At 41.6% G+C, this 25177-nt stretch overlaps 1 protein-coding gene and 1 long non-coding RNA gene across 3 annotated transcripts in view; one reads left to right on the top strand and one right to left on the bottom strand.

The window, feature by feature from the left end:
* The window catches only part of LOC149452454 (uncharacterized), a 99810-nt gene extending 85986 nt beyond the window's left edge, over nucleotides 1-13824 (bottom strand). The window contains exon 1 of the long non-coding RNA XR_016314859.1: nucleotides 13557-13824. This is a non-coding gene — a long non-coding RNA (uncharacterized LOC149452454). The remainder of the gene's footprint in view (nucleotides 1-13556) is intronic.
* The window catches only part of RIF1 (replication timing regulatory factor 1), a 54389-nt gene continuing 42881 nt past the window's right edge, over nucleotides 13670-25177 (top strand). For both annotated transcript variants that reach the window (XM_089689349.1, XM_089689348.1), the window contains exons 1-3: nucleotides 13670-13773; nucleotides 18981-19099; nucleotides 19835-19913. In XM_089689349.1, coding sequence (XP_089545475.1) covers nucleotides 18993-19099; nucleotides 19835-19913 — 186 coding nt within the window. In that variant the 5' untranslated portion in view covers nucleotides 13670-13773; nucleotides 18981-18992. The remainder of the gene's footprint in view (nucleotides 13774-18980; nucleotides 19100-19834; nucleotides 19914-25177) is intronic.

Here is a 25177-nt window from a genome sequence, read left to right as displayed (position 1 = left end):
GATCAGTTTTCAATGCATTTCAAGCCTGTTTCACACTATGCTGTTTGCGTTTTGCCCATTTTGCAGTGCGTATTGCGTTTTTGATCGTTTTGTATTTTGTTTTGCCTGGGCAGATTAAAAACACAACACGTGTGCATTTTTTAATGTGTTTTCAATGCATTTCAGGTCAGCTTTCACACCAGTGCAGTTTGCATTTTGTCCATTTTGCAGTGCTTTTTGCACGTGCATTTTTTTTTACTTTTTTAATGCATTTTGCATTTTTGGCCAACTTATTGCTGGACAGATTAAAAATGCAAAACGCATAAAAAAAGCAACACATTTGTTTTTTTATGTATTTTTGTTGCGTTTTCAATGCATTTCAGGCCTGGTTCACAGCAATGCAGTTTGCGTTTTGTCTGCTTTGCAGTATGTTTTGCATTTTTACACATGCATTTTTGATGGATTTTGTGTTTTTGAATGTTGTTTTTTGGGCCAATTTGATGCTGAGCAGACTAAAAACGTAAAACGTGTGAAAACAACATCATACATGCATTTTCTGCAGCATCTCCATTGAAGTATGTTGAACCAAAAATGCAACGTTATGCGTTAAAAAAGTCCCTGACTCTTTCCAAAAACGCAGCAGCTCAAAAAAGCATAGATGTGAACGTGTCCCATAGGAAACCATGTTAAATGGACTGTAGTAAATTTCTGCAAAAAGCACTAAAAAACGCACTGGTGTGAACCAGGCAATGGGAAGGTGCGTTTTTGGTGTGCTTTTTTTAACTTGCCACATATGCACCAAGAATGCGGCAAGCGGGATTTTTAACACTGCAAGGGAAGCACAATGGACTAGTTTGAAGACATACATTGAATTTATGCAATTTTCTTGAGCTTTTCTTGTGCCTTTTTTTAAACGCAAAAGCTCTGCAGGGACATACTAAACTGTATGTTGGGATGATGGGATGATTGGATTATTGGCTGCATTCCTCAACACTCTCATTAGGTGTCAGTATATTTTTACACAGATACATGGCAATGATTTTGTTGTTACTCAAAATATTTTTTTCTTTTCTGCATTGCTTGATACTATGTTGCAAGTAGTAATGTGTAATGTTTAACTCTTCACTTACTGATATATGTGCAGCTGTAAAATGGCATCATAGTAAATTATACAGAAATAATGGAAACATTACTCAAAATATTAATAGGAACAGATTTACTAATTTCATACAGTACATTTATGTGTAAAGCGCTACATTTTGAAATGTTTTATTAGGAACCTGGAAAATGATGTTTAAAAAATGAAGATTAAAAATGACAAATGAAAGAAAGAAAGAAATGAATGCATTTCTGATAGCAATGTGGATATTTTTGATCAGCATGGGGATTATGGATGGGATATAATGGTTACACATCCCATGCAAAATAAATGTCACCTTTTTAGATAAAAATATGGGTAAAATTACTTTTATATATATATATGGGGATTATGGGGGAATATCCTGGTTACACAAAGTGGTGTTCCAGTGGAAATAAACAAATAAAAGTCAGCAGCTACAAAAACTGTAGCTGTTGACTTTTAAAAAAATGGACACTTACCTATCCCTTGATCCTGCTGTGTCCCCCCGCAGCCCATTTCACCGGCCGCCCTGTGTTGCCAACGCCAGCATCTTCAGTGTCGGCACCCGTTTCTCACAACTTGCGGCTTCACAGCTGGGTGCTCACTGCGCATGCGCAAGTAGCGATGTGCTTTGTGAACGGTCCTGTAGTCTTTTGGGACCTGTCACGTGTCCCAGAAGACTATAAAGAGGGAGGGAAGGAGGAGAACGTCTGCCTAGGTGATTGCAATGGAAGTGGGAGTGGGTACCTGTCAATTTTGGGTACCTCCCCAAAGGTGCCAATCCTTAATAGGGTGTGAGGGATCAATCCTTAAAGTGGAACTTCCCCTTTTGGGTGGAGCTTATATTTGTTCTGTTTCTGAAAAGATTATGGGTATAGTTATTTTCTACATGGGGATTATGGGTGGAATATCATAGTTAACCACTTCAAGTCCGGACACTTTTACCCCCTTCCTGTCCAGGCCAATTTTCAGCTTTCAGTGCTATCACACTTTGAATGACAATGCGCGGTCACGCAACACTGTACCTGTATTAATTGTTTAGCATTTTTTTGAGACAGACAAAGCTTTATTTTGGTGGTATTTATTCACCACTGGGAGTTTTATTTGTTTTGCTATGTAAATGAAAAAGTCCAAAGATTTTGAAAAAAAGTTTTTTTCTTATAAAATTTTGCAAATAAATAATATTTCATCATAAATCTTGGCCAAAATTTATTCCGTTATCTTTTTAGTAAAAAAAATAAAAATAACCCAAATTAGTTTATAACCCAAAACTATAATTTTTTAACTTTTTTTTTACATTTTTATATCATTATTTATGGGGTTTTTTTTTTTTACATACGGTCACCCTAGCAGTACAGTGTCACCATGGTGACACTGTACTAGTGGGGGGTGATGAAGATTTTTTTTTTTTTTTTTTTCACTGATTGCTTTTACACCCATAAAGGCTGTAAAAGCAATCATTTCTCCTTCTCTCTGGCTGCATTCTTGCAGCCATTGAGAACTACTGTGTAAGCTGTGATTGGTCATAGCTTGTCACATGGTACAAGGCTGTTGTGAATAGCCTTGTACCATGTGACCTCTGTGATCATTCCCAGATTTCACACGTAGTAAGCAATGATGTCAGAAGTGACATCTTGCTTACTACTCTGAGGTCCTGTACGATGATCGGTGTTCCACTGTGTCCGGAGAACAGGGAGCGCACACAAGCAGGGGGCGGGGAGGCCGTTTATAAACGGCCACCCAACCCTGCACTGCTACTGTCCGGCCGTTTATATACAACGGCCAGACAGGAAGTGGTTAAACATGCCTAGAAACACATTTGACCCCTTTCTGATAAGAATATGAGAACAGTTATTTTTTCTACATGGGGATTATGGGTGTATTATTGTATATACACATGCTGAGGACCATATTTGACCTATTTCTAAAATGATTATGGGTATAGTTATTTTTTACATTGAGATTATGGGTGGAATATCATGGTTAAACATGCCTAGGAACACATTTGACTTGTTTCTGATAATAATATAAGAATAGTTATTTTTCTACATCAGGATTATGGGTGGATTATCGTGGTTAAACATGCCTAGGAACACATTTGACTTGTTTCTGATAATAATATGAGAATAGTTACTTTTCTATATTGGGGTTATGAGTGGAATATTGTTTTTAATGTGCCTAGGAACACATTTGACTCCTTTCTGATAAAAATATGAGAATGGTTATTTTTCTACTTGGGGATTATGGGTGGATTATTGTTGATACATATGCCAAGGACCGTATTTGACCTATTTCTAAAATGATTATGGGTTTAGTTATATGTATACATGGAGATTATAGGTGGAATATCATAGCTACACATGCCTAGGAACATATTTCCTATGAGGACTATGGGTGTGTTATTGTGGAGTCACATGCCAAGGATCGTATTTAACCTGTTTCTCATAAGAATATGGGTATAGTTATTTTTCTATGGATTATGGGTGGAATAACATGGTTAAACATGCCAGGAACACATTTGACCTGTTTATGATATTATTAGAATAGTTATTTTTCTACATGGAGATTATGGGTGGATGATTGTGGATACGCATGCCAAGGATTATACAATATTGGCACCCCTGCATTTCTGTCAGACAATGCACCACTTTGCCCAGAAATTTGTTGCAACTACATATATTTAAGCACCCTCATGTTTGTTTCTATTGTTTGCATTAGTATGACACAAAAAAGTGGAGCAACAAAAATCCAAATCTGACACATTCCACGCAAAACTCCGAAAATGGACAAGAAAAATTATTGGCACCCTCAATTTAATATTTGCACACCCCTTGGAAAAAATAACTGAACTCAATCGCTTCCTGTAACCATCAATGAGTTTCTTACACCTCTCTATTGGAATTTTGGACCCCTCTTCTTTCGCCAACTGCTCCAGGTCTCTCAGATTGGAAGGGTTGCTTTTCCCAACTGCTGTTTTGAGATCTCTCCACAGGAGCTCTATGGAATTGAGATCTGGACTCATTGCTGGCCAGTTCATTATTCTCCGGTGCTTTGTTTGAAACCATTTTTGGGTGCTTTTTGACCTGTGCTTTGGGTCATTGTCTTGCTGTGAGACCTATGAGGGTCAAGACATCCAGTGCCTGAAGCAGCAAAGCAACCCAAAAAAATCAGTGACCCCCCACCATGTGTGACTGTAGGGACTGTATTATTTTCTTTAAAGGCCCCACTGTTTTTTATGAAAACAGTAGCGTGATGGGTTTTACAAAAAAAATTTAATTTTGTTTTGTTTGTTCACAGCACATTCTTCCAAAAGGATTTTGACTTCCTCAGGTAAGTTTTGGCAAACTCCAATCTGGCATTTTTAGGTTTCTTTGTCAGCAATGGGGACCTCCTGGGTCTCCTACCATAGCATCCCTTTTTATTCAAATGGCGATGTATAGTGCAAGCTGACACAGTTGTACTCTGGAAGTTGATCCAGGTTCTTTATCCACCATTTGAACAATCATTTGTTCAATCTTCAATCTTTGATCAATTTTTCTCTTTCGTCCATTTCCAGGGTGATTAACGACAGTGCCATGGGCTGTAAACTTCTTGACAATGTTGTGCACAGGGGTCACAGGATCATTAAAATCTCTGGAGATGGACTTGTAACCTTAAGATTGTCCACGCTTTTCCACAATTTTTGTTCTCAAACCCTCAGACACCATTTTAACTGGTTGATGGTGAGATTTCTTTTACAAAGAGCTTTATTGAGTATTAAGCAAAGATAAACAAACATTCGGAACATAGATGCAATGACCAACAGTTAGAAATTGTAGTGGGTGAGGGGAAGCTAATTCAAGGCATGCACTGGAAAAGGCATAAGCTGAAAAGTTTACATATGTGCCCTGTAGGAAAAGATGGGGGAAGGGGTTGGGAAAGGACGATTAACAAACCTTTGTGGGTCAATGATAAGATAAACTCTAAGGGGGAGTTTTGCTACATCAACATTATAGAGAACGGGAGAGGCACGAGAAGAGGCCTTCTCCAAAAGGTGATACATGTTCAAAACCTAGAGATTACAAAGAAATCCAGATTGCGTTGGTAGTATTGCAGATGTAGCGCAGGCACTATCCGAAAAATATGTTTAAGGACAGATTTGACAGGAGGTTAGGAAAAGACAAACAGTAGAGAGACACGGACAACAACAACACCCAAAAAAAAAAAAAAAAAAAGGGGGGGGGGGGGGGCTCCGGGGCAATCACAGCGAAATCCATCCTCATATCGACAGAAGGGACTGGTCAAATCTCGAAGGTTGAGATACATCCAGCCAGGGATGCTATACCTGCAGAAATTTTGTATGGGTATCCAACAATATGGCCGTCAGTTTTTCATTAACCATTATGAAGTTCATTCGGTTTTTGACAGCCTCAAAACTAAGGAGAGGAGTTTTCCAAGCTCTCGCAATTGTCAATTTAGTTGCCATAAATGAAAATGATGCCAGCTGCCGTTCAGAACGAAGGAGGCCCTCCAGCGGTTTAAATAGAAGCGCTTCATACGGGTTACGCTTAATGTCTGCGTGAAAGATAGTGCGGAGGAGGGCATACACTCTGATCCATAATCTACATACTTTAGGGCAAGTCCACCAGATATGAGCCATAGTACCCGATTGTTGGCATCCCCTAAAACAGACCGGGGAATATGTAGGGATAAAACTAGCTAGACGAGCAGGCGTATAATACCACCGGTATAGAATTTTGTAGGCATTCTCAAGAATAATGACATTCCTAGAACATTTAGATAGTGCTTGGGTCATGTTCTGCCAGTCCTGTTGATCCAAGGTCCCCCCTATTTCAGACTGCCAACGCTGATGATAGGAGCGAACTGGAGGGGTTCTGTAAGATATAATGGAAGAATAAATCAAGGAAATCAAACCCGGAGCATGAGGTCTATGTCTGCACTGGCTTTCAAAAGGGGTCCCGGATGCGTGCGTATTAGTGTATTAATAAAATGACGAAGTTGAAGATAACCAAAATGTTCTCGGAGAGGGATGTTATAAGAAGAACGCAGAGCGTCAAAGGTAATTATTCTAGTGGGAGATAGGAGTGAGTGAACATCATAAAAACCATGCGCTTGCCACCATGCAAACTGTCTAGGATTATCCCTACCCGGAGGGAATAATGGGTTATGCAATAGACGTAACAGCGGCAGGTGAGGAGAGATAAGGCCAGCGGAATATTTGATAGAATCCCAGAGACGTAGCGAAAGCGTCAGCGTTGGACTAAGGGTAGATGGACGTTGAGAGATAGGAAGCCATGGCAAGGAGGAGAGCGGTATCGGGTGAGAGTCCATCATATCTACAACAGCCCACAGGGGGAAGTGGTGAGATGCATGAACATGAGCTAAGGGGGCAATGTTAGCTGCCAAATAGTAAGACTGGAGATTTGGAACAGATAACTCGCCCATACTCCGTCGTGTGAATAAGATATGTTTGCTAATTCTGGGTCGAGAAGAGCTCCAAATAAAGGACAAAAGTTTTCGCTGATGAATACGCAATATGTGCGAAGGTACTGGAACTGGCAAGACACGAAATAGATACAGTAGTTTAGGAAGATAGGTCATACGGATTGCGTTAATTCTGCCGAACCATGAAAGCGGGAAATGAGACCAAGAGGACAATAGCTCTGTCAACTCATGAAAGACAGTGGGAAAGTTAGCCTGATACAGTCCGTCATATGTCGGGGTAAGCTTAATTCCTAGATATGGTAAGGCCGAAAGCCATTGAAAAGGGAACGTTTGCTCCAAAGTGGTCAAGAGTGATGGTGGGAGGGTAACTGACATAGCTCTTGATTTAGCTGGGTTGACATGTAAGCCTGAAAGGGTTGCAAAGGAATTGAGAACCGCGGGCAAATTGGGCAAAGTAACCCCCGGGTTCGAGATTGACAATAATATGTCATCTGCAAACAAAGACAATTTATGTTGGGAGCCTGCCACATCAATCCCCTTAATATCAGGATGTAAACGAATGGCTTCTGCCAATGGTTCCAAGGCTAGGATAAAAAGTAAAGGGGAAAGTGGGCAGCCTTGTCTAGTGCCTCTGGCAACCAAGAACGTAGAGGACTCAAATCCATAGTATTTAAGCTTCGCTTGAGGGGATGTGTATAGATGGTGAGATTTCTATGTTGTCAGCACCTGTTAGTTGATACGGGTGAGTTTCATTACAAATTACAGGAGCATCACAAACTTGGAATACAATTATTTCTTACAATTTGGAGAAGGTGCCAATAATTTTGTAAAGTCCATTTTTGGGGTCTTGCGTGGAATATGTCAGATTTAGCTTTTTGTTTCTCCACTATTTTGTGTCATACCAATACAAACAAAAGGAAAAAACATAAGAATGCCTAAACATTTGTAATTGCAACATTTTTCTGGGCAAAGTGGTGAATTATCTGACAGGGGTGCCAATATTTTTTGGCCAAGACTGTATATTACATGGGTTGTGTAACCATGATACTCTACCCATAATCCCCACATGAAAAAAATATTTATATACCACTTTTAGGCTATCCCTTAAAAACCTTTTTTCCAGAGAAGCCTATTCTTCCTACACCTAACAACTGTACATTTATTCTCTGCATCAGCCCCCCTCCCCCACACACACAAATTATTACCTTTTGTATCACCTGTCTGTCCCTTTTAGATGGTAAACTCTAACAAGCATGGCCCTCTGATTTCATACATGCACATACTAGGGCAAATTTAGACAGGATCCAGTTAACCTACCAGCAGGTCTTTGGAGTGTGGGAGGACACCGGAGTACCCGGAGGAAACCCACACAGGTGCAGGGAGAACATGCAAACTCCAGGCAGGAGGTGCCATGGCTGGGATTCAAACCAATGACCCTAGTACTGCCAGGCAGAAGTGCTAACCATTTAGCCACTGTTTAACTATGATATTCCAATTCCACCCATAATCCCTACGTAAAATAATAACTATACACATATTGTTATCAGAAATGCGTCAGATATGGTCCTTCGCATGTGCATGGACAATCATCCACCCATTATCTCCATGTAGAAAAATAGCTATTCTCATATTCTTATCAGAAACAAGTCAAATATGATCCTAGGCATGTTTAGCCATGACATTCCACCCATAATCTCCATGTATAAATCTAACTAAACCCATAATAATTTCAGAAATAGGTCACATATGGTCCTTGGCATGTGCATCCACCATAATAAATGTAATATATTATGTAAATGTAATTATAAATGTAATATATTACATAGTCCCCATGTAGAAACATAACTTTTCTCGTATTCATATCAGAAAGGGGTCAAATGTGTTCCTTGGCATGTTTAATCACGATATTCCACCCATAACCTCCATATGGAAAAATAACTATACCCATATTCTTAGGAGAAACAGGTCAAATATTGTCCTTGACATCTGCAGTGATCCAATCATAATCCCCATGTAGAAAAGTAACTATTCTCATATTATTATCCAAAACAAGTCAAATGTGTTCCTAGGCATGTTTAACCATGATATTCTACCCATAATCTCCATGTAAAAAATAACTATACCCATAATTATTTTAGAAATAGGTTAAATATGGTCCTTGGCATGTGTATCCACAATAAACCACCCATAATCCCCATTTAGATAAATAGCTATTATCATATTCTTATTAGAAAGGGATCAAATGTATTCCTAGGCATGTTAAAAAAAAAAAAACAATATTCCACCCATAATCCCCATCTAGAAAAATAATTATGCCCATAATCTTTTCAGAAATAGGTCAAATATGGTCTTTGGCATGTGTATCCATAATAATCCACCCATAATCCCCATGCAGAAAAATATCTGTCCTCATATTATTATCAGAAACAAGTCAAATGTGTTCCTAGGCATGTTTAACCATGATATTCATCCTATAATCCCAATGTAGAAAAATAATTATGCCCATATTCTTTCCAGAAATAGGTGAAATACAGTCCTTGTCATGTGTATCCACAATAATCCACCCATACTCCCACATGTTGACAAATTACTATTCTCACATTTTTATTAGAAAGGGGTCAGATGTGTTCCTAGGCATGTTAAAAAACTATATTCCACCCATAATCCCCATGTAGAAAAATAGCTATTCTCATATTCTTACCAGAAAGGGGTCAAATGTATTCCTAGGCATGTTTAACCAGGATATTCCACCCATAATCCCCATGTAGAAAAACAACTATACCCATAACCTTTTCAGAAATAAATCAAATATGATCCTTGGCATGTGTATTCACAAAACTGGACCCATAATCCCCATGTAGAAATATAATTATATGCTTTTGCTTATCCAAAATAGGTTAAGTGTAACCATGATATTACCCCACTCCAGGGGCGGACTGACCATTTGGAAACTCAGGCACTGCCCAAGGGCCCTGGGTCAGTAGGGGGCCCCATGAGATACCCCTGGAAGGCTTTTTTGAGTTTGGGCAAGGACACAGGGGCCCCATGATCCCCTATTGCCCGGGGGGCCCCATGAGTTGTCAGTCCGCCCCTGCCCCACCCCCATAATCCCCTTATATAAAAGTAATTTTACCCATATTTTTATCTAAAAAGAAATATATTTTTCATGGGATGTGTAACCATTATAATAATAATATCCACATTGTTATCAGAAATGCATACATTTTTTCCTTGGCATTTGTCATTTTTAATCTTCATGTTTTAAACATCATTTTCCAGGTTTCTAATAAAACATTTCAAAATATAGCGCTTTACACATAAATGTACTGTATGAAATTAGTAAATCTATTCCTATTAATATATTGAGTAATGTTTCCATTATTTCTGTATAATTTACTATGATGCCATTTTACAGCTGCACATTTATCAGTAAGTGAAGAGTTAAACATTAGCCATTACTACTTGCAACATAGTATCAAGCAATGAAGAAAAGAAAAACATATTTTGAGTAACAACAAAATCATTACCATATATGTATGTAAAAATATACTGACACCTAATGAGAGTGTTGAGCATTGCAGCCAATATTCCAATCATCCCATCATCCCAATATGCAGTTTAGTAGTCCCTGCAGCGCTTCTGCATAAAAAAAAAGGCACAAGAAAAGCTCAAAAAATTTTCATAAATTCCATGTATGTCTTCACACTGGTCCATTGTGCTTCCCTTGCAGTGGTAAAAATCTCGCTTGCCGCATTTTTGGTGCATATTTGGCGAGTAAAAAAGAACGCACCAAAAACACATGTTTTAAACGTTATTTTCCAGGTTCCTAATAAAACATTTAAAAATGTAGAGTTTTACACATACATATAGGTGAGCACAGACAAACACACATGTGAGAGATCAGAAACAGCAATGCAGCAAGGAGAAGTCAAACCCATAATATCCACTGAGAAAAGAGTAGTAGAGAGCTTCTAGCACTCACGCATTTCTGGCTCCTGTGGTTGAGCTATCTTTCCCAGGACAAGGGATACTCGCCCCACCTGTACATGGATGATGCTGGGGGATTAACCCCTAGGCTGCTTCTCTGTTCCTGCACCCAGATGTGACAGATTGTAACCAATGCCTACTTACATAAATTTCTGGTGAGTGTACACCCATCAGAGGTGGTGGATTCCATCCATGGATATATGCACATCTGCACTTTTTTCTCTTGGATGTATTGCAATTCAACCTGAGCAGGGGTGGACTGACAACTCATGGGGCCCCCGGGCAATAGGGGATCATGGGGCCCCTGTGTCCTTTCCCAAACTCAAAAAAGCCTATGAAAAAGGTACCAGGGGCATCTCATGGGGCCCCCTACTGACCCCAGGCCCTCGGGCAGTGCCCGAGTTTCCAAATGGTCAGTCCGCCCCTGAACCTGAAGACTACTATTGCTCATTTTTTGCTGATTTGATTTGAGATATATTACGGACATTTATTGATTCACTTTTATGCACAATTGTACTTAATAGCACTTTAATATTCCACATTTATATTTTTTATAAGAATTACTGTATATATATTTTCATATTATTTGTACGTTTATAGTGCTGCACTTTATTCATTTACACATACATGTACTGTATGAAATCAGTAAATCTATTCCTATTAATATATATTGAGTAATGTTTCCATTATTTCTGTATAATTTACTACGATGCCATTTTACAGCTGCACATATATCAGTAAGTGAAGAGTTAGGGCCAGTTCACACTACATGCGTTTCAGTTGTGTTTTTTCTGCATCCAAAATGCACATATAGTAGGTTATATAGTTGTCAATGTAATAGTTTACATCAGTGCTTGCAGTTCCAGTGCGTTCCAGTTGTAGAAAAAAAAATAGAACATGCTACATTTTTTCTGCACAGAACTGTACTGGAACGCGGTAAAACACATAAAAATGCACCGGAATGCACTAAAAACGCAATGGAACACACATGTCCCTATTTAAATTGAAGAAAAAGAGAGGGGAAAAAATTAACTGGAATACATAAAAAAACCCAGAACGTGTCAAAAACGCAGCAGAAATGAAGCTGGACTTCGTTTCTATAGTGTGAAAAGGCCCTTAAACATTACCCATTATTTCTTGCAACATAGTATGAAGCAATGCAGAAAAAAAAAACATATTTTGAGTAACAACAAAATATTACCATATATGTGTGGAAAAATATACTGACACCTAATGAGAGTGTTGAGCATTACAGCCAATAATCCAATCATCCCATCATCCCAATATGCAGTTTAGTATGTCCCTGCAGCGCTTTTGCTTTAAAAAAAAGACACAAGAAAAGCTCAAAATTGCATAAATTCAATGTATGTCTTCACACTAGTCCATTGTGCTTCCTTTGTGGTGTTAAAAATCCCGCTTGCCCCATTTTTGGTGCATATTTGGCGAGTTAAAAAATGCATCTGTTTTCACGTCATTTTCAAGGTTCCTAATAAAACATTTCGGTACTTGTCTGTTAATTCACCGATTTATATTTTTATATATATATATATATATATATATATATATATATTTTGTATATGTTTTATTTAAATATATCAAATATATATATATATATATATATATTTATATAAATAAATAAATCCGGTGAATTAACAGACAAGTACCAACTTTTCAATATGTAGAGTTTTACACATAAATGTACTGTCTGAAATCAGTAAATCTATTCCTATTAATATATTGAGTAATGTTTCCATTATTTCTGTATAATTTACTACGATGCCATTTTATAGCTGCACATATATCAGTAAGTGAAGAGTTAGGGCCAGTTCACACTACATGCGTTTCAACTGTATTTTTTCTACATCTAAAATGCACAGAAAGTAGGTTATATGGTCGTCAATATCATAGTTCACATCAGTGCTTGCAGTTCCAGTGCGTTCTGGTTGTAGAAAAAAAAGTAGAACAGGCTACATTTTTTCTGCACAGAACTGCACTGGAAAGTGGTAAAACACATACAAAATGCACCGGAAAAAAATGCAATGGAACACACACGTCCCTATTTAAATTGAAGAAAAAGAGAGGGGGAAAAAATTAACTGGAATGCATAAAAAACGCAAAGGAACGCGTCAAAAAGGCATCAGAAATGAATCTGGACTGCGTTTCTATAGTGTGAAAAGGCCCTTAAGCATTAGCCATTACTACTTGCAACATAGTATCAATGCAGAAAAAAAACATTTTGAGTAACAACAAAATCATTACCATATATACAAAATATAGCATATAGTAAAAATATACTGACACCTATGAGAGTGTTGAGCATTGCAGCCAATCATCCCAATATGCAGTTTAGTACGTCCCAGCGCTGCAAAAACCGCTCAGTGTGAAAGCAGCCTATTGGCTGAAAGGTGCTAAAAATAAATTCATATTCAATTTAAATTCATGATATTAATTAAAAAGTTGAATATGTAAAATATATATTTTTAAAAACTGTCCATTTTGGTTTTGGTTTTCAGCCAAATGCATCCTGAATTTTTGGTTTCGGTCCAAGAATTTTCATTGCGCTAATGTTGTGTGACAAAAGAAGCTGGAAGCTACCACCATTTTATTCTCCAGAGTGCTTGCTTTCAGAAAATCTAGAAATTTGGGGGGCTGAAGTCCTCTTCAAGCCTTTTTAAAACATGTAAACAAAAAATGAAAATATGTCTCCAGCACTCAAGTGGTTAATGAAGGCAAAAACAAAGTAATAGGGCACATTACGGCACGTGGTATAATTCAGCGCAGTATGGTGCAATGACACGCATGCGGTTTCCTGCGCTCAGCACACATTATGGTGTGAATGGAACCTTACCCAATGTTTCACTGATTTCTAAATTTTTCACCTAAGATTCTCTGATTGAATGTTATGTTAATGATATGTGAATCTTGGGTGAAAACCTTTCCCAATGTATGTTTCTGGTTGCTAAGTAGCCAAGGCTCCACCAATCTATTTTCGGCAGTCGCTGTCATCGATCAGCTTGGCACTGACCTCTCATCCATCACCTTAGTAAGCGGACTGTTTCCTCTGCCGTACATCCATGAGCTCGGTGCTCCATTCGCCAGGCGCCCTGCTCTCGTCCAATCAGGCGCCATGTGAGTCGACGGTGGCGGGAAGAGGCGGGGCCAGCAGAGCGCGGGGAAATCAGGAGGTGGCGGGAGAAGGAGAGCGGAGGTCCTGTGTGCGGGGCGGAGGAGTGTGAGCGGAGGTGAGAGAGGTGTCACCGGGGCCGGTATATGTGTGAGGGAGCAGGGAAACCGCTCGGCTGTGATCAGCGCCGGGATGAGCCTCTCATACGAGTGACCCTGCAGTGTGTACGGATGTGTAGCAGCTGAGCGGCCCATGAGTGCGGCCGTGACAGGAATACCATCCCCGGGAATACAGGCCGCAGTCCTGTCAGTGCTATCCACAGTGATGTATGGTGACACCGCACAGGGGACACCTCAAATACCTCGATGGGGGGACACCTGACAGGGATGTGTGGGGATGGATTACCTCCAGTACTGGGACAGGGGTGAGGGACACATTTCCAATACTGGGACACCTCCAATACCGGGATGGGGGGGGGGGCATCTCCAGCACTGGGGCAGGGGGGACACCTCCAATACTCGGACAGTGAGGACATTTCCAGCACTGGGGCAGGGGGGGACACCTCCAATACTCGGACAGTGAGGACACCTCCAGCACTGGGGCAGGGGGGACACCTCCAGCACTGGGGCAGGGGGGACACCTCCAGCACTGGGGCAGGGGGGACACCTCCAGCACTGGGGCAGGGGGAACACCTCCAATACTCGGACAGTGAGGACATTTCCAGCACTGGGGCAGGGGGGACACCTCCAATACTCGGACAGTGGGGGCACCTGATACATCCAGCAGGGGGGACACCTCCGGCTGGGGGGATACCTCCAGCACTGGGGCTGGGGGGGGGGCACCTTTAATACCAGGGGCCACTCCAGTACTGGGGGGGGGGCAGTGGCCACCTCCAATTCTGCAAAAGGGGTGGACACTGCCAAATCCAGGACAGAGGGGATACCTTCAATACTGGGAAGGGGGGGTGGGACATGGAACATCTGACAGCTCTAATACCAGGACACATCCAATTCCAGGGGCCACCTCTCCAGTACACCAGGATGGGGGGGACACTTGACACCTTCACAACCAGGACAGGGGGCAGGTCCCCTCCAGTACACGGGGGCGATATTGGACACCTGAGATAATAGGACAAGGAGAACATCTCCAATACCAGGGTGGAGGGGGACCTGACGTCTCTTAATACTGCAATGGTGGGGAGGTGGAGGAACATCCAACACCAGGGAGACAACACTTCCAGTACTGGGATGGAGGGGACACCTCCAATACTGGGGCAGGGTAGAAAAGTGATAACTCTAATACCAGGGGGATACCACTATTATTGGGACGGGGGCATCTGATACATCCAGTAATGGAATGGGGGGGGCGGCGGCATATTATCACAGAGACACTGCCAATTCTTGGGTGGGAGGTTCCTCACCAATACCTGGATGGGGGAAGGTGGTACACCACCAATACCAGGAACTCTCTAACACCAGGGAGACACCTCCAGTACTAGGATGGAGGGGACACCTAACACTAGGGGCACACTTCTAATACTAGGATCCCTCCCAACACCAGGGAGACACCTCCAATACAAGGACAAATGGGACACTGCCAACACCAGGACAAGGGGTAGGGACACCTGACACCTCCAGTACCTGGATACGGGGTAATATCTGACACCTCCAATACAAAGGGGACCCCTATAGGACTGCTACTAATGATTGTTTTCATAATCGATTAGTTGGCCAATTATTGCTTTGATTAATCAGATAAAAAAAAAACCTTGACAAAAGTGTGGTGTATAATTTAGTTAGTATGTAAAGTTTTAAATAGACAATTTCTTGGATATCAATATGCAGTGGTAAATATAAATAACCAGCTATGTGGTTAAGGAACAAGATATCTTATCCACTCTGAGAATGACAGAAGAGACTTATATACTATTAGAGGTTGAATCTGGTACATATCAGACTCAATTTTTATTTAACCACTTCAAGTCCGGACACTTTTGCCCCCTTCCTGTCCAGGCCAATTTTCAGCTTTCAGTGCTATCATATTTTGAATGACAATTGCGTGGTCATGCAACACTGTACCCATATGAATGTTTTTTAGCCTTTTTTTGAGACCAATAAAGCTTTATTTTGGTGGTATTTATTCACCACTGGGATTTTTTTTTGTTTTGCTTTGTAAATGAAAAGTCCAAAAACTTTTAGTGTTCTTCTTAAATGTTTCAAATAAATATTTCATGATAAATCTTGGCCAAAATTTATTCTGTTATCTTTTTAGTAAAAAAAAAAGCCAAATTAGTTTATAACCAAAAATTATCATTTAAAATTTTTTTTTAAATTTTATTTTTTATATTTTTTTTGCATACTGTCACCCTAGCAGTACAGTGTCACCATGGTGACACTGTACTACTTGTGGGGGATGATTTTTTATTTTTTTTTACACTGCTTTTATACCCATAAAGGCTGTAAAAGCAATTATTTCTCCTTTTCTCTGACTACATTCTTGCATCCATTGAGAACTACTGTGTGAGCTGTGATTGGTCCCAGCTTGTCACATGGTACAAGGCTGTTCACAACAGCCTTGTACCATGTGATCTCTGTGATCATTCACAGATTTCACACGTAGTAAGCAATGATGTCAGAAGTGACATCTTACTTACTCCTAGATTGTTAGCTCCGAGGAGCAGGGCCCTCGAACCCCTCGTGTATTGTATTGTTACTGTACCCCACTATAATGTACAGCGCTGAGCAAACTCTTAGCGCTATATAAATACTGTATAGTAATAATACTTTGCATGTGATCACTGATTGGCCAATCAGTGATCACATGATCAGGACCTTGCACAGAGGTTCAGGACCTTGCACAGAGGTCCCATACAACGATCGGTGTTTCACTGTGTCCGGAGGACACAGCGGGCACCGGATCGTGGTGCTGTGCAATCCCAGGGAGCGCGCAAAAGCAGGGGGTGGGGAGGCCGTTTATAACTGGCCACCCGACCTTGCACTGCCACAGTCCTGCCATTTATATACAATGGCCGGATGGGAGGTTGTTCAAGAAATGAACAGATCTAAAACACTGTTGCAGATTTTCAGACAGGACTGTACATGGCAGATTCCCTTGTCATAGGCAGGTAGCTTGATACAAGTTACCTGCTCCTGCTTTCACTTATGTTGGCCGTAGACAAACACATTTTTCATTCAAAAATTTTTGTCCTAAGAATTTTTTTTTTTTTTTAATCGTCAGTGGGGTCAAATTGATGTTTGTGGGGTCAAACAAATTTTTGGACAGTGCATGTGGTTTTCGTTCAGAAATTACTTTCATTGTAATATTGGTAAAAGCAAGTGCAATTATCGAACAACATCCTTCCACTCATCTAATGTACAAATAATTTTTGTAAGAATATTCTCTCCCAAAAATTACATGTGTACATCCAGCAGCACTTAGCAGCATGCTTTTATTTTCTTTTTTTATCACCTATCATGATGAGGTTAAAAAAGGCCTTTTATAGTACAAAATAGTAAATAATCACTATTAAGGGTTAAACTGTGTACTGAGCTGTATGTGTGCTGCACTGTACTGCCAATACATGGATGGAGGTGGCGCCTCCAATAACAAGGCAAGGGGGGACAGGGGGTTCGGAGGAGACAACTAATATCGGGACACCTCCAATACCAGGGGACAGCTCCAGTACCAGAGGGGCACCTACAATACTGGGGGGGGGGGCTAACATCTGACACTTCCAATACAAAGGGGACACCAGTAATACATGGATGGATGGGGGGGGGGGGGGGGGGTGTCCAATACCAGGTTAGGACAGTAATCTTAGAGATTGGCTGCTATTTCAGCAGTCAATGTCTCTGATCATTCACCACAGAATAACTACTGCATTGTTCTGGTGACAGTGATCCTTAGTAGTGCCTGCTGAGCTCAATGTGGTGAAATTCCTGCTGCAGCATGTGTACTTCCCTGACTGCTGCCCTCCCAGCTAAAGGGAGAAGTGTTGAGGAGTGGTAATAATTTGACTCAACCGTAGCATTCCCCAACCCCCCCAGTGTAAATACACCATTACCACACCAGTGCAGCCAGTCAGTGTCCCTGAACATCACTATGTCACATCTGCCCCAGTGTTGACGTAAGGTTTTGTTCACAAGGGGCTTATCGATGCATACCTTGTGCAAGGGCCATGTTTACCTGCACAGGTGCTCTGTGCATCCCATGCAGGCAGTCACATTGATTATTGGGACACAACAGCTGCATGGACACAGCCGCTTTTCCCAATCCAACATCAGTGCAGGTGCATGTCCCCGAACTCACTGTCTGCATTTGGGGCTGTACACCTGCAAGGATGTCAAACTGGGAGCAGGTGTTCTGTGCATCCCCATGCAGGCAGTCCTATTCGTTTGGGCGTTTCTGCTGTCCTTGTGCTCCAGGGCCTACATAAATGAGAGAGGTAGTGAGGAAATGAGATGCCTAATTTACACCCTTATAAAGCTTGAAGGTTCTACTTTGATTTTGGGCCCCCCCCATGTGGGTAAGTTGTGAAAACGTCTCATGCATGTGCTATCCCCATACTAAGGAGGAGAAGCAGAATATGTTGAGGTGTAATTGTAAGTGTGCTCATGCTGCCTTTGTGAAAAAACTTTTTAAAATGACAACTTGGGGAAAATTTTTTTTTTTTCTTTTTCTGAACAATTACAACTTCAAAAATGTTACTATGCCTCTTACTAAATACCTTGGACTGTCTGATTTAAAATAAAAAAAAGGATAATTTGGGGGGTATTTGTACTGTCCTAGCATTTTAGGGCCTCAAGAAATGAGTTGGGCAGTCAGTACATCAGAATTGATCATTTTATGGATATACAGTATATACCATAGTTTGTATGTAGTAGAATGTATTTTGGCCCACATTTATGAAGAAATATTATTGGCAAAACTTTACAGACAGGAAATGAAGAAATGGGGTAAAAAACTTTTTTCCATTTTATATAGCGCAAAAAAAACAAAACAAAAAAAACAGTTGTGACTAAATGACTTAATACCACCAAAAGAAAGCTCTATCTGTCTCACAGATTGATATAAATTTCATATGGGTACAGTGTTGCATGACTGAGTAATTGTCATTCAAAGTACGACAGCGCTGAAATCTGAAAAATGGCCTGGGCAGGAAGGGGGTGAAACAGTCTGGTGTTCAAGCAGATAAAAAGTGTAACGTTTTGTATCTATAGTTGCTGCACTAAGCAAGAAAACTGTAAGATATATAAACACAATTTATTTCCTACTGTAGCAAACCACTGGGCTGATTATTTTAAGTGACTTCTTATTTCTTTGCAGTTTTTTGGGAATATGGCTGCTAATCCTGAAAACGCTCAACTCTTGCCTTTACTAGAAACCTTGGAAGACACATCTACCTCACATACAGAACAGACAGATGCTTATCTTGCAATTGCAAAGTGAGTACAATTGCATTTTGGAGCTAGAAACATTCCAGATTGTTGCGGTGCAGAATATTGCAGTGGATGCAGGAATTGATTTACTAAGGAATACCTAGCCAATAAATGTTAGTGAACAAGGGGAGCTGTTTTCACTCAATACCAACTTTTCTAGTTGAACAGCCTATTCTTAAAGTGCATCTAAGCCACAAAAAAATTAATATATTGCAGCTTTCTAGTCCTTAGATGTGGTGGCTGCACTAGTTTTCTTCCTTTATTTTTTCCCCTGATGATTCTCCAGTAACAAAACTGCCGTAGGATGACAATGCCTACTCTTCCTTTTGTATCAGCAGAAACAAGACAGGACTACAGAATGCTGTCCTTCTCTTATTGTACATACCGGAGGGGAGTGCTTCTGTACACCTTAGAGATAATAGTTAGCAGAGTGCACAGTAAGTTATCAGCTCACGAGATTTCTAACAAGATCAACAGGTATTTTTTGCACTTATCAAGCAGATATAACAAAACCCTTTCAGGCTGAATTCACACTAGAGCGGACAGCTGCCAGAGTGCTTTACCTCTTTGGCAAGCAAATTCAGCTAAAACAACCCCATGGTGTATAATCTTCCATTCTGATCTTTAGAACTATTTAGTGGTGAATATTCCTTCAAGTAGAACATTATATTCCACAATAAAATATTTAGGGTAATGTATATCAGTTTGTGTGTAATAATTTGACATTTGTCCTCTTTGTAGCCGTCTTAGTGGAGAAGATGGGAAAGTTTTCAATGTCTTGGTTGGAAAGCAGTTCTCTCGTCTCTTTGAAGTTTTTAAGGTGAGAAGGATCAAAGTCTTACCTTTTGTGTATGATTTATCTTAACATAAAATGTGTGATTATTGGGGATGAGCGATTAAAGCTGATCTCCAGGTTTTAGTGAACTTTGAATAGTTTGGACCAAGCTAGTCCAAATGTACTGTTTACATCATTAACAGATGCAGCACCTCTATAAACTGTATGTAGCATCAGCTACATATGCGTTGCTGTGTTCAGGCTATGGGACTATGAATGAATACAAAGGTTCCTCAGGCTGAGGTGGAGACTGTGAGGGCACCCAACCGCCTGTGAATGGCTGAGCAGCACTCAATCCAATTTGACAGCTGCTGGAACACAGTGCTGTATGTGGCTGAGACGACATACCTGTTTATACAGTGCTCACATCCACTTCATCTGTTAAGTGAAGTAAATTTGTTTATGCCAGCTTGGTCCAAATGACTTAAGTTCACTGAAATCTGCAGTTAGATTTGAATTCACCTACAGTTGACACCCATACATTTTTGCGGAAAATCTCTCATGCAAGACTGGGGATCGTACTTGAGATTGGTAGTCATAGGTTTAATTTCTGGCTAACTGCATTCATAGTACATTTTAAGGTCTTAACAGGCGTAGGGTAACATGCATGCATCAGCAATCATTGGAAAATAGACATCTAAATGTCTGACCAGCATTTGTGCTGCCTTAATGTAATCTAGTTCTTCACCTTGCAAATAAGCCCTATAATTGAAGTAAGAAACTACATTTCCCAGCATGCAATGCTGCATTTCTGCATAGTGGGTGTGTCATGGGTGTGTCCTTGTTTTTGTGAGCAAACGGTCTGCATGTGATCTGCTCTGATGGGCAGGGATTGGAGTGCAGAGAGGGCCTGTTGTCGTGACATACGACACTGTCGTGTTCTCAGGGTATTCTGGGGAAGCAGAAGTGTAGTCATTGCACTCAATTAAATCCTGAAAAACAAAAAAAACAGGTTTTAATAGTACAGCGGGTAAAATAAGTATTGAAAACGTCACTGTTTTTCTAGGTAAATATATTTCTAAAGGTGCTATTGACATAAAATTTTCACTACATGTCGGTAATAATCCGTTCATACAAAAAAAATAAATAATACTTCATCCAAAATCCTTGTTGGTAATGACAGCTTCAAGATGCCTCCAATATGGAGAAACTAGTCGCATTGCATTGCTCCTGATTTTTGGCCCATTCTTCCACACAAACGGTCTTCTAATCTTGAAGGTTCTGTGGGCCTCTTCTGTGAACTCTGATCTTTTAGTTCTTTCCATAGATTTTCTATTGGATTTCCTCACCTACACCTCCTCCCTCCACGCCGCCAAGCAGGCCTACTTCGTTAACCTGATCAACACCCTCTCCACCTGCCCTCGCCAACTCTTCTCCACCTTCAACTCCCTGCTCTCCCCCCCCCCCCCCCTCCTCCACTCAGTACCTCACTTACCGCCCACGAGATTGCCACTCATCTCCACAACAAGATTGACGCAATTCGCAAGGACATAGTCAACTCGCAATCTGCCTCCCCCCTTCCATCACCCCCTCATCTCTCCCCTCCTCTGACCTCGCAACGGCACTGCCCCCCACCACACCCAAGGCCCTGCCTACCGTAACCCCCCCATCACTGCACTCCTTCAGCCCTACTACCACTGAGGAAGTCACCAGAGTCTTCTCAGAAGCCCGCCTCACTACCTGCCCCCTGGACCCTATCCCCTCTCAACTCCTCCGGTCACCCCCCTCTTCCCTCATCCGCTCCATTACCCACATCTTCAATCTCTCCCTCTCTACTGGCGTCTTCCCCTCCCCCCTAAAACATGCGCACATCACCCCCATACTCAAAAAGCCCTCCCTGGACCCCACTGACCTCAACAACCTCAGACCAATTTCCCTGCTGCCACTCACTTCCAAGCTGCTTGAGCGCTTGGTCTTCGATCGCCTAAGCGCCCACCTAACTGACAGCAACCTCCTTGACCCACTACAGTCCGGCTTCCGTCCCCTACACTCCACCGAAACTGCCCTCCTCAAAATCACCAACGATCTACTAACCGCCAAAGCCAAAGGCGACTACTCTGTCCTCCTCCTCCTAGACCTCTCCGCGGCCTTTGACACAGTCGACCACCCCCTCCTCCTTAATAAACTACTCTCCCTTGGCATCAGAGACACCGCTCTCTCTTGGTTCTTGTCCTATCTATCCCAACGCTCCTTCAGCGTTTCCTACAACGATGCCACCTCCTCTTCCCTCCCCCTCTCTGTTGGGGTCCCCCAGGGCTCTGTCCTTGGACCCCTTCTCTTCTCCATCTACACCTCCTCCCTTGGCAAACTCATACACTCCCACGGCTTCAATTAGCACCTCTACGCTGATGATACTCAAATCTACCTATCCACCCCTCACCTCACCCCCACATTCTCCGCCCGCATCACTCACCTCCTAAACAACATCTCTGACTGGATGTTGCTCCATTTCCTCAAGCTCAACCTCTCCAAAACCGAGCTTCTCGTCTTCCCCCCCCAGCCCGCGCCCCCCCCATCCTTTCCATCACTACCAACAACACCACCATCAATCCCGCCCAGCAAGCCAAGGTCCTTGGCGTCATTTTGGACTCAAACCTTTCCTTTCAACCTCATATCAAATCACTCACAAACACATGCAGGCTCCACCTCCGGAACATCGCCAAGATACGCTCCTTCCTTACCCCAGACACCACTAAACTACTCGTACACTCCCTGATTATCTCACGCCTTGACTACTGCAACTCCCTCCTCTCCGGCCTACCCCAGTGCAAACTCTCCCCGCTTCAGACCATCCTGAACTCAGCTGCCAGACTCATCCACCTCACCAGCTGCTCCACATCTGCCACCCCCCTCTGCCTCTCCCTCCACTGGCTCCCCATTGCCCAACGCATTAAATTCAAATTGCTCACCCTGACCTATAAGGCCATTCACAACACTGCCCCTAACTACCTCACCGACCTGATTCCCAGGTACCACCCTACCCGTACCCTTCGCTCTTCACAGGACCTCCTTCTATCTTGCTCCCTGGTCTCCTCCTCCCACGCACGACTGCAAGACTTCTCCAGGTCCTCCCCCATCCTCTGGAACTCACTACCCCAATCCATCAGACTGTCACCTTCCCTCCTCACCTTCAGGAGCTCCCTGAAAACCCACCTCTTCAGGGAAGCCTACCCCACCCTCACCTAACAGCCGCTGCCCTTCCCTCCTCCTACCACTCCATCCCCCACAGCCGTTTCCTCCTGTGCGTCTACCCCTTCCCTCCTAGATTGTAAGCTCGAAAGAGTAGGGCCCTCTTACCCCTTGTGTACTGTTTGATGTTACTGTTCTGTTTCATGTATTGTCCCCCCCTCTATTGTACAGCGCTGAGCAAACCCTTTGGCGCTATATAAACTCGATAAATAAATAAGTCAAGTGATTGGCTGGGCAATTCTAGCAGTTTCATTTTCTTTTTTTTTTTTTTTTTTTTTTTTTTAAACCAATTGAGAGTTTCCTTGGCTTTGTGTTTGGAATCATTGTCTTGCTGAAATATCCACCATCGTTTTATCTTCATCATCCTGGTAGATGGCAGCAGATTTTTACCAAGAATGTCTTGGTACATTTTTCCATTAATTGTTCCTTCAGTTAACTTTGCCAGTACCGTATGCTGAAAAACAGCCCCCCTCCAGACTTCCCTGTTGGCATGGTGTTTTTGGGGTGATGTGCAGTGCCATTTGACTTCTAAACATGATGTGCATTATGGCATCCAAAGAGTTCAATTTTGGTTTCATCCGACTAGACTATATTCTCCGAGTATATCACAGGCTTGTCTAATGTTGTGCAGCAAACTTTAAATGAGCTTCAACATGCTTTTTCTTCAGCAATGGAGTCTTGTGTTGTGACCGTGCATACAGGCCATGGCGGTTGAGTGCATTACTTATTGTTTTCTTTGAAACAATTGTACCTGCTAATTCTCGGTCTTTCTGAAGCTCTCGACAAGTAGTACTTGGTTCTTGGACAACTCTTCTGATAATTCTTTTCACTCCTCTGTCAGAAATGTGAGGAGCACCTGGTTGTGGCTGGCTTATGGTGAAATGTTCATTCCACTTGTGGATTATGGCCCCAACAGTGCTCACCGGAACATTTAGAAGTTTAGAAACCAATGTATGTAACCAATTTCATCAGTATGTTTTGCAGCAATAAGGTTCCAAATGTCTTGAGAGAGCTCTTTTGATTTTATCCATCTTGAGATGTTTGTTGTGTGACACCTTGGTAATGAGACACCTTTTTATAGACCTTCAGTTGAGACTGAACCAGCTGATATTTGCACTGACAAGGGGATTACTTTCTAATGACTGATAGATTTTAGCTGGTATCTTGGCTTTCCATGCCTTTTTGCGCCTGCTTTTCTTTGTGTGAGTGCAATACTTTTTTCCCTGTGTCATTCCATTTTTATTACACATAACTTAATTTCTGAACTTATTTGTCTTGTTTCTTTGTATGGATTGCATAGGTTGCTGACGTGGTGAAAATTTTATGTCAATAGTTGCTTTAGAAATATATTTCCCTAGAATAAAGGTGACGTTTTCAATACTTATTTTACCCACTGTAGGTAGACTCGTCACTTGTGTAAACACACACATTAAAGGATAAGTTCACCTTTTGGACAAAAATAATTCATGCACATTTTTTTGCATGTAAAAAAGGTGCATTTATTATTTTTGTCCAGAGGAGCCTGGAAAGCATTGCACGAGTGATCAGTAGATCATGATGCCATGCACATCTCCTGCAGACCTGTCAAAATATCTGCTTGTCATATGGGATGTACAGTCAAGCAGATATACTGACAGGAAGCTTCAATGAACTACCACGGCGCTCCACAGCACCGTGGTAATTGAAAACTTCAAAACACAGTCGCTAAGGCTGTCGGGACTTGTAAGCAGTTTTTCACAGAACTCTGTGAATGAGTGTTGCGGCTGTGTGGGCGGCACCCCTCACAGTTTTTTCTAATATTACAGATAGTATGGGGAAACTATCTGTCAGTGGGAGGGGGCGGCAGGCACGGCTGTAGCTATGGGAACATGTTCCATGTTTCACCATAAAAATGGGTGAAACGTGACATATTCCAAAGGTGAACTTATCCTTAAAGCAATACATGTGCATCAGCTGATCAATAATGATAAATTCACTCCCATTCAGATTCAATAGCCCAAAGACATAGAACAGCAAACAGCTATTTTCTTCAGAGTAGAATCAGGTAGGACTCTGCAAAA

Source organism: Staurois parvus, unplaced genomic scaffold, assembly GCF_062004578.1.
Source record: "Staurois parvus isolate SC_StPar_1 unplaced genomic scaffold, SC_StPar_1.0 ptg000471l, whole genome shotgun sequence".
NCBI lineage: Eukaryota > Metazoa > Chordata > Amphibia > Anura > Ranidae > Staurois > Staurois parvus.
This window is presented reverse-complemented; position numbering and strand designations above follow the sequence as displayed.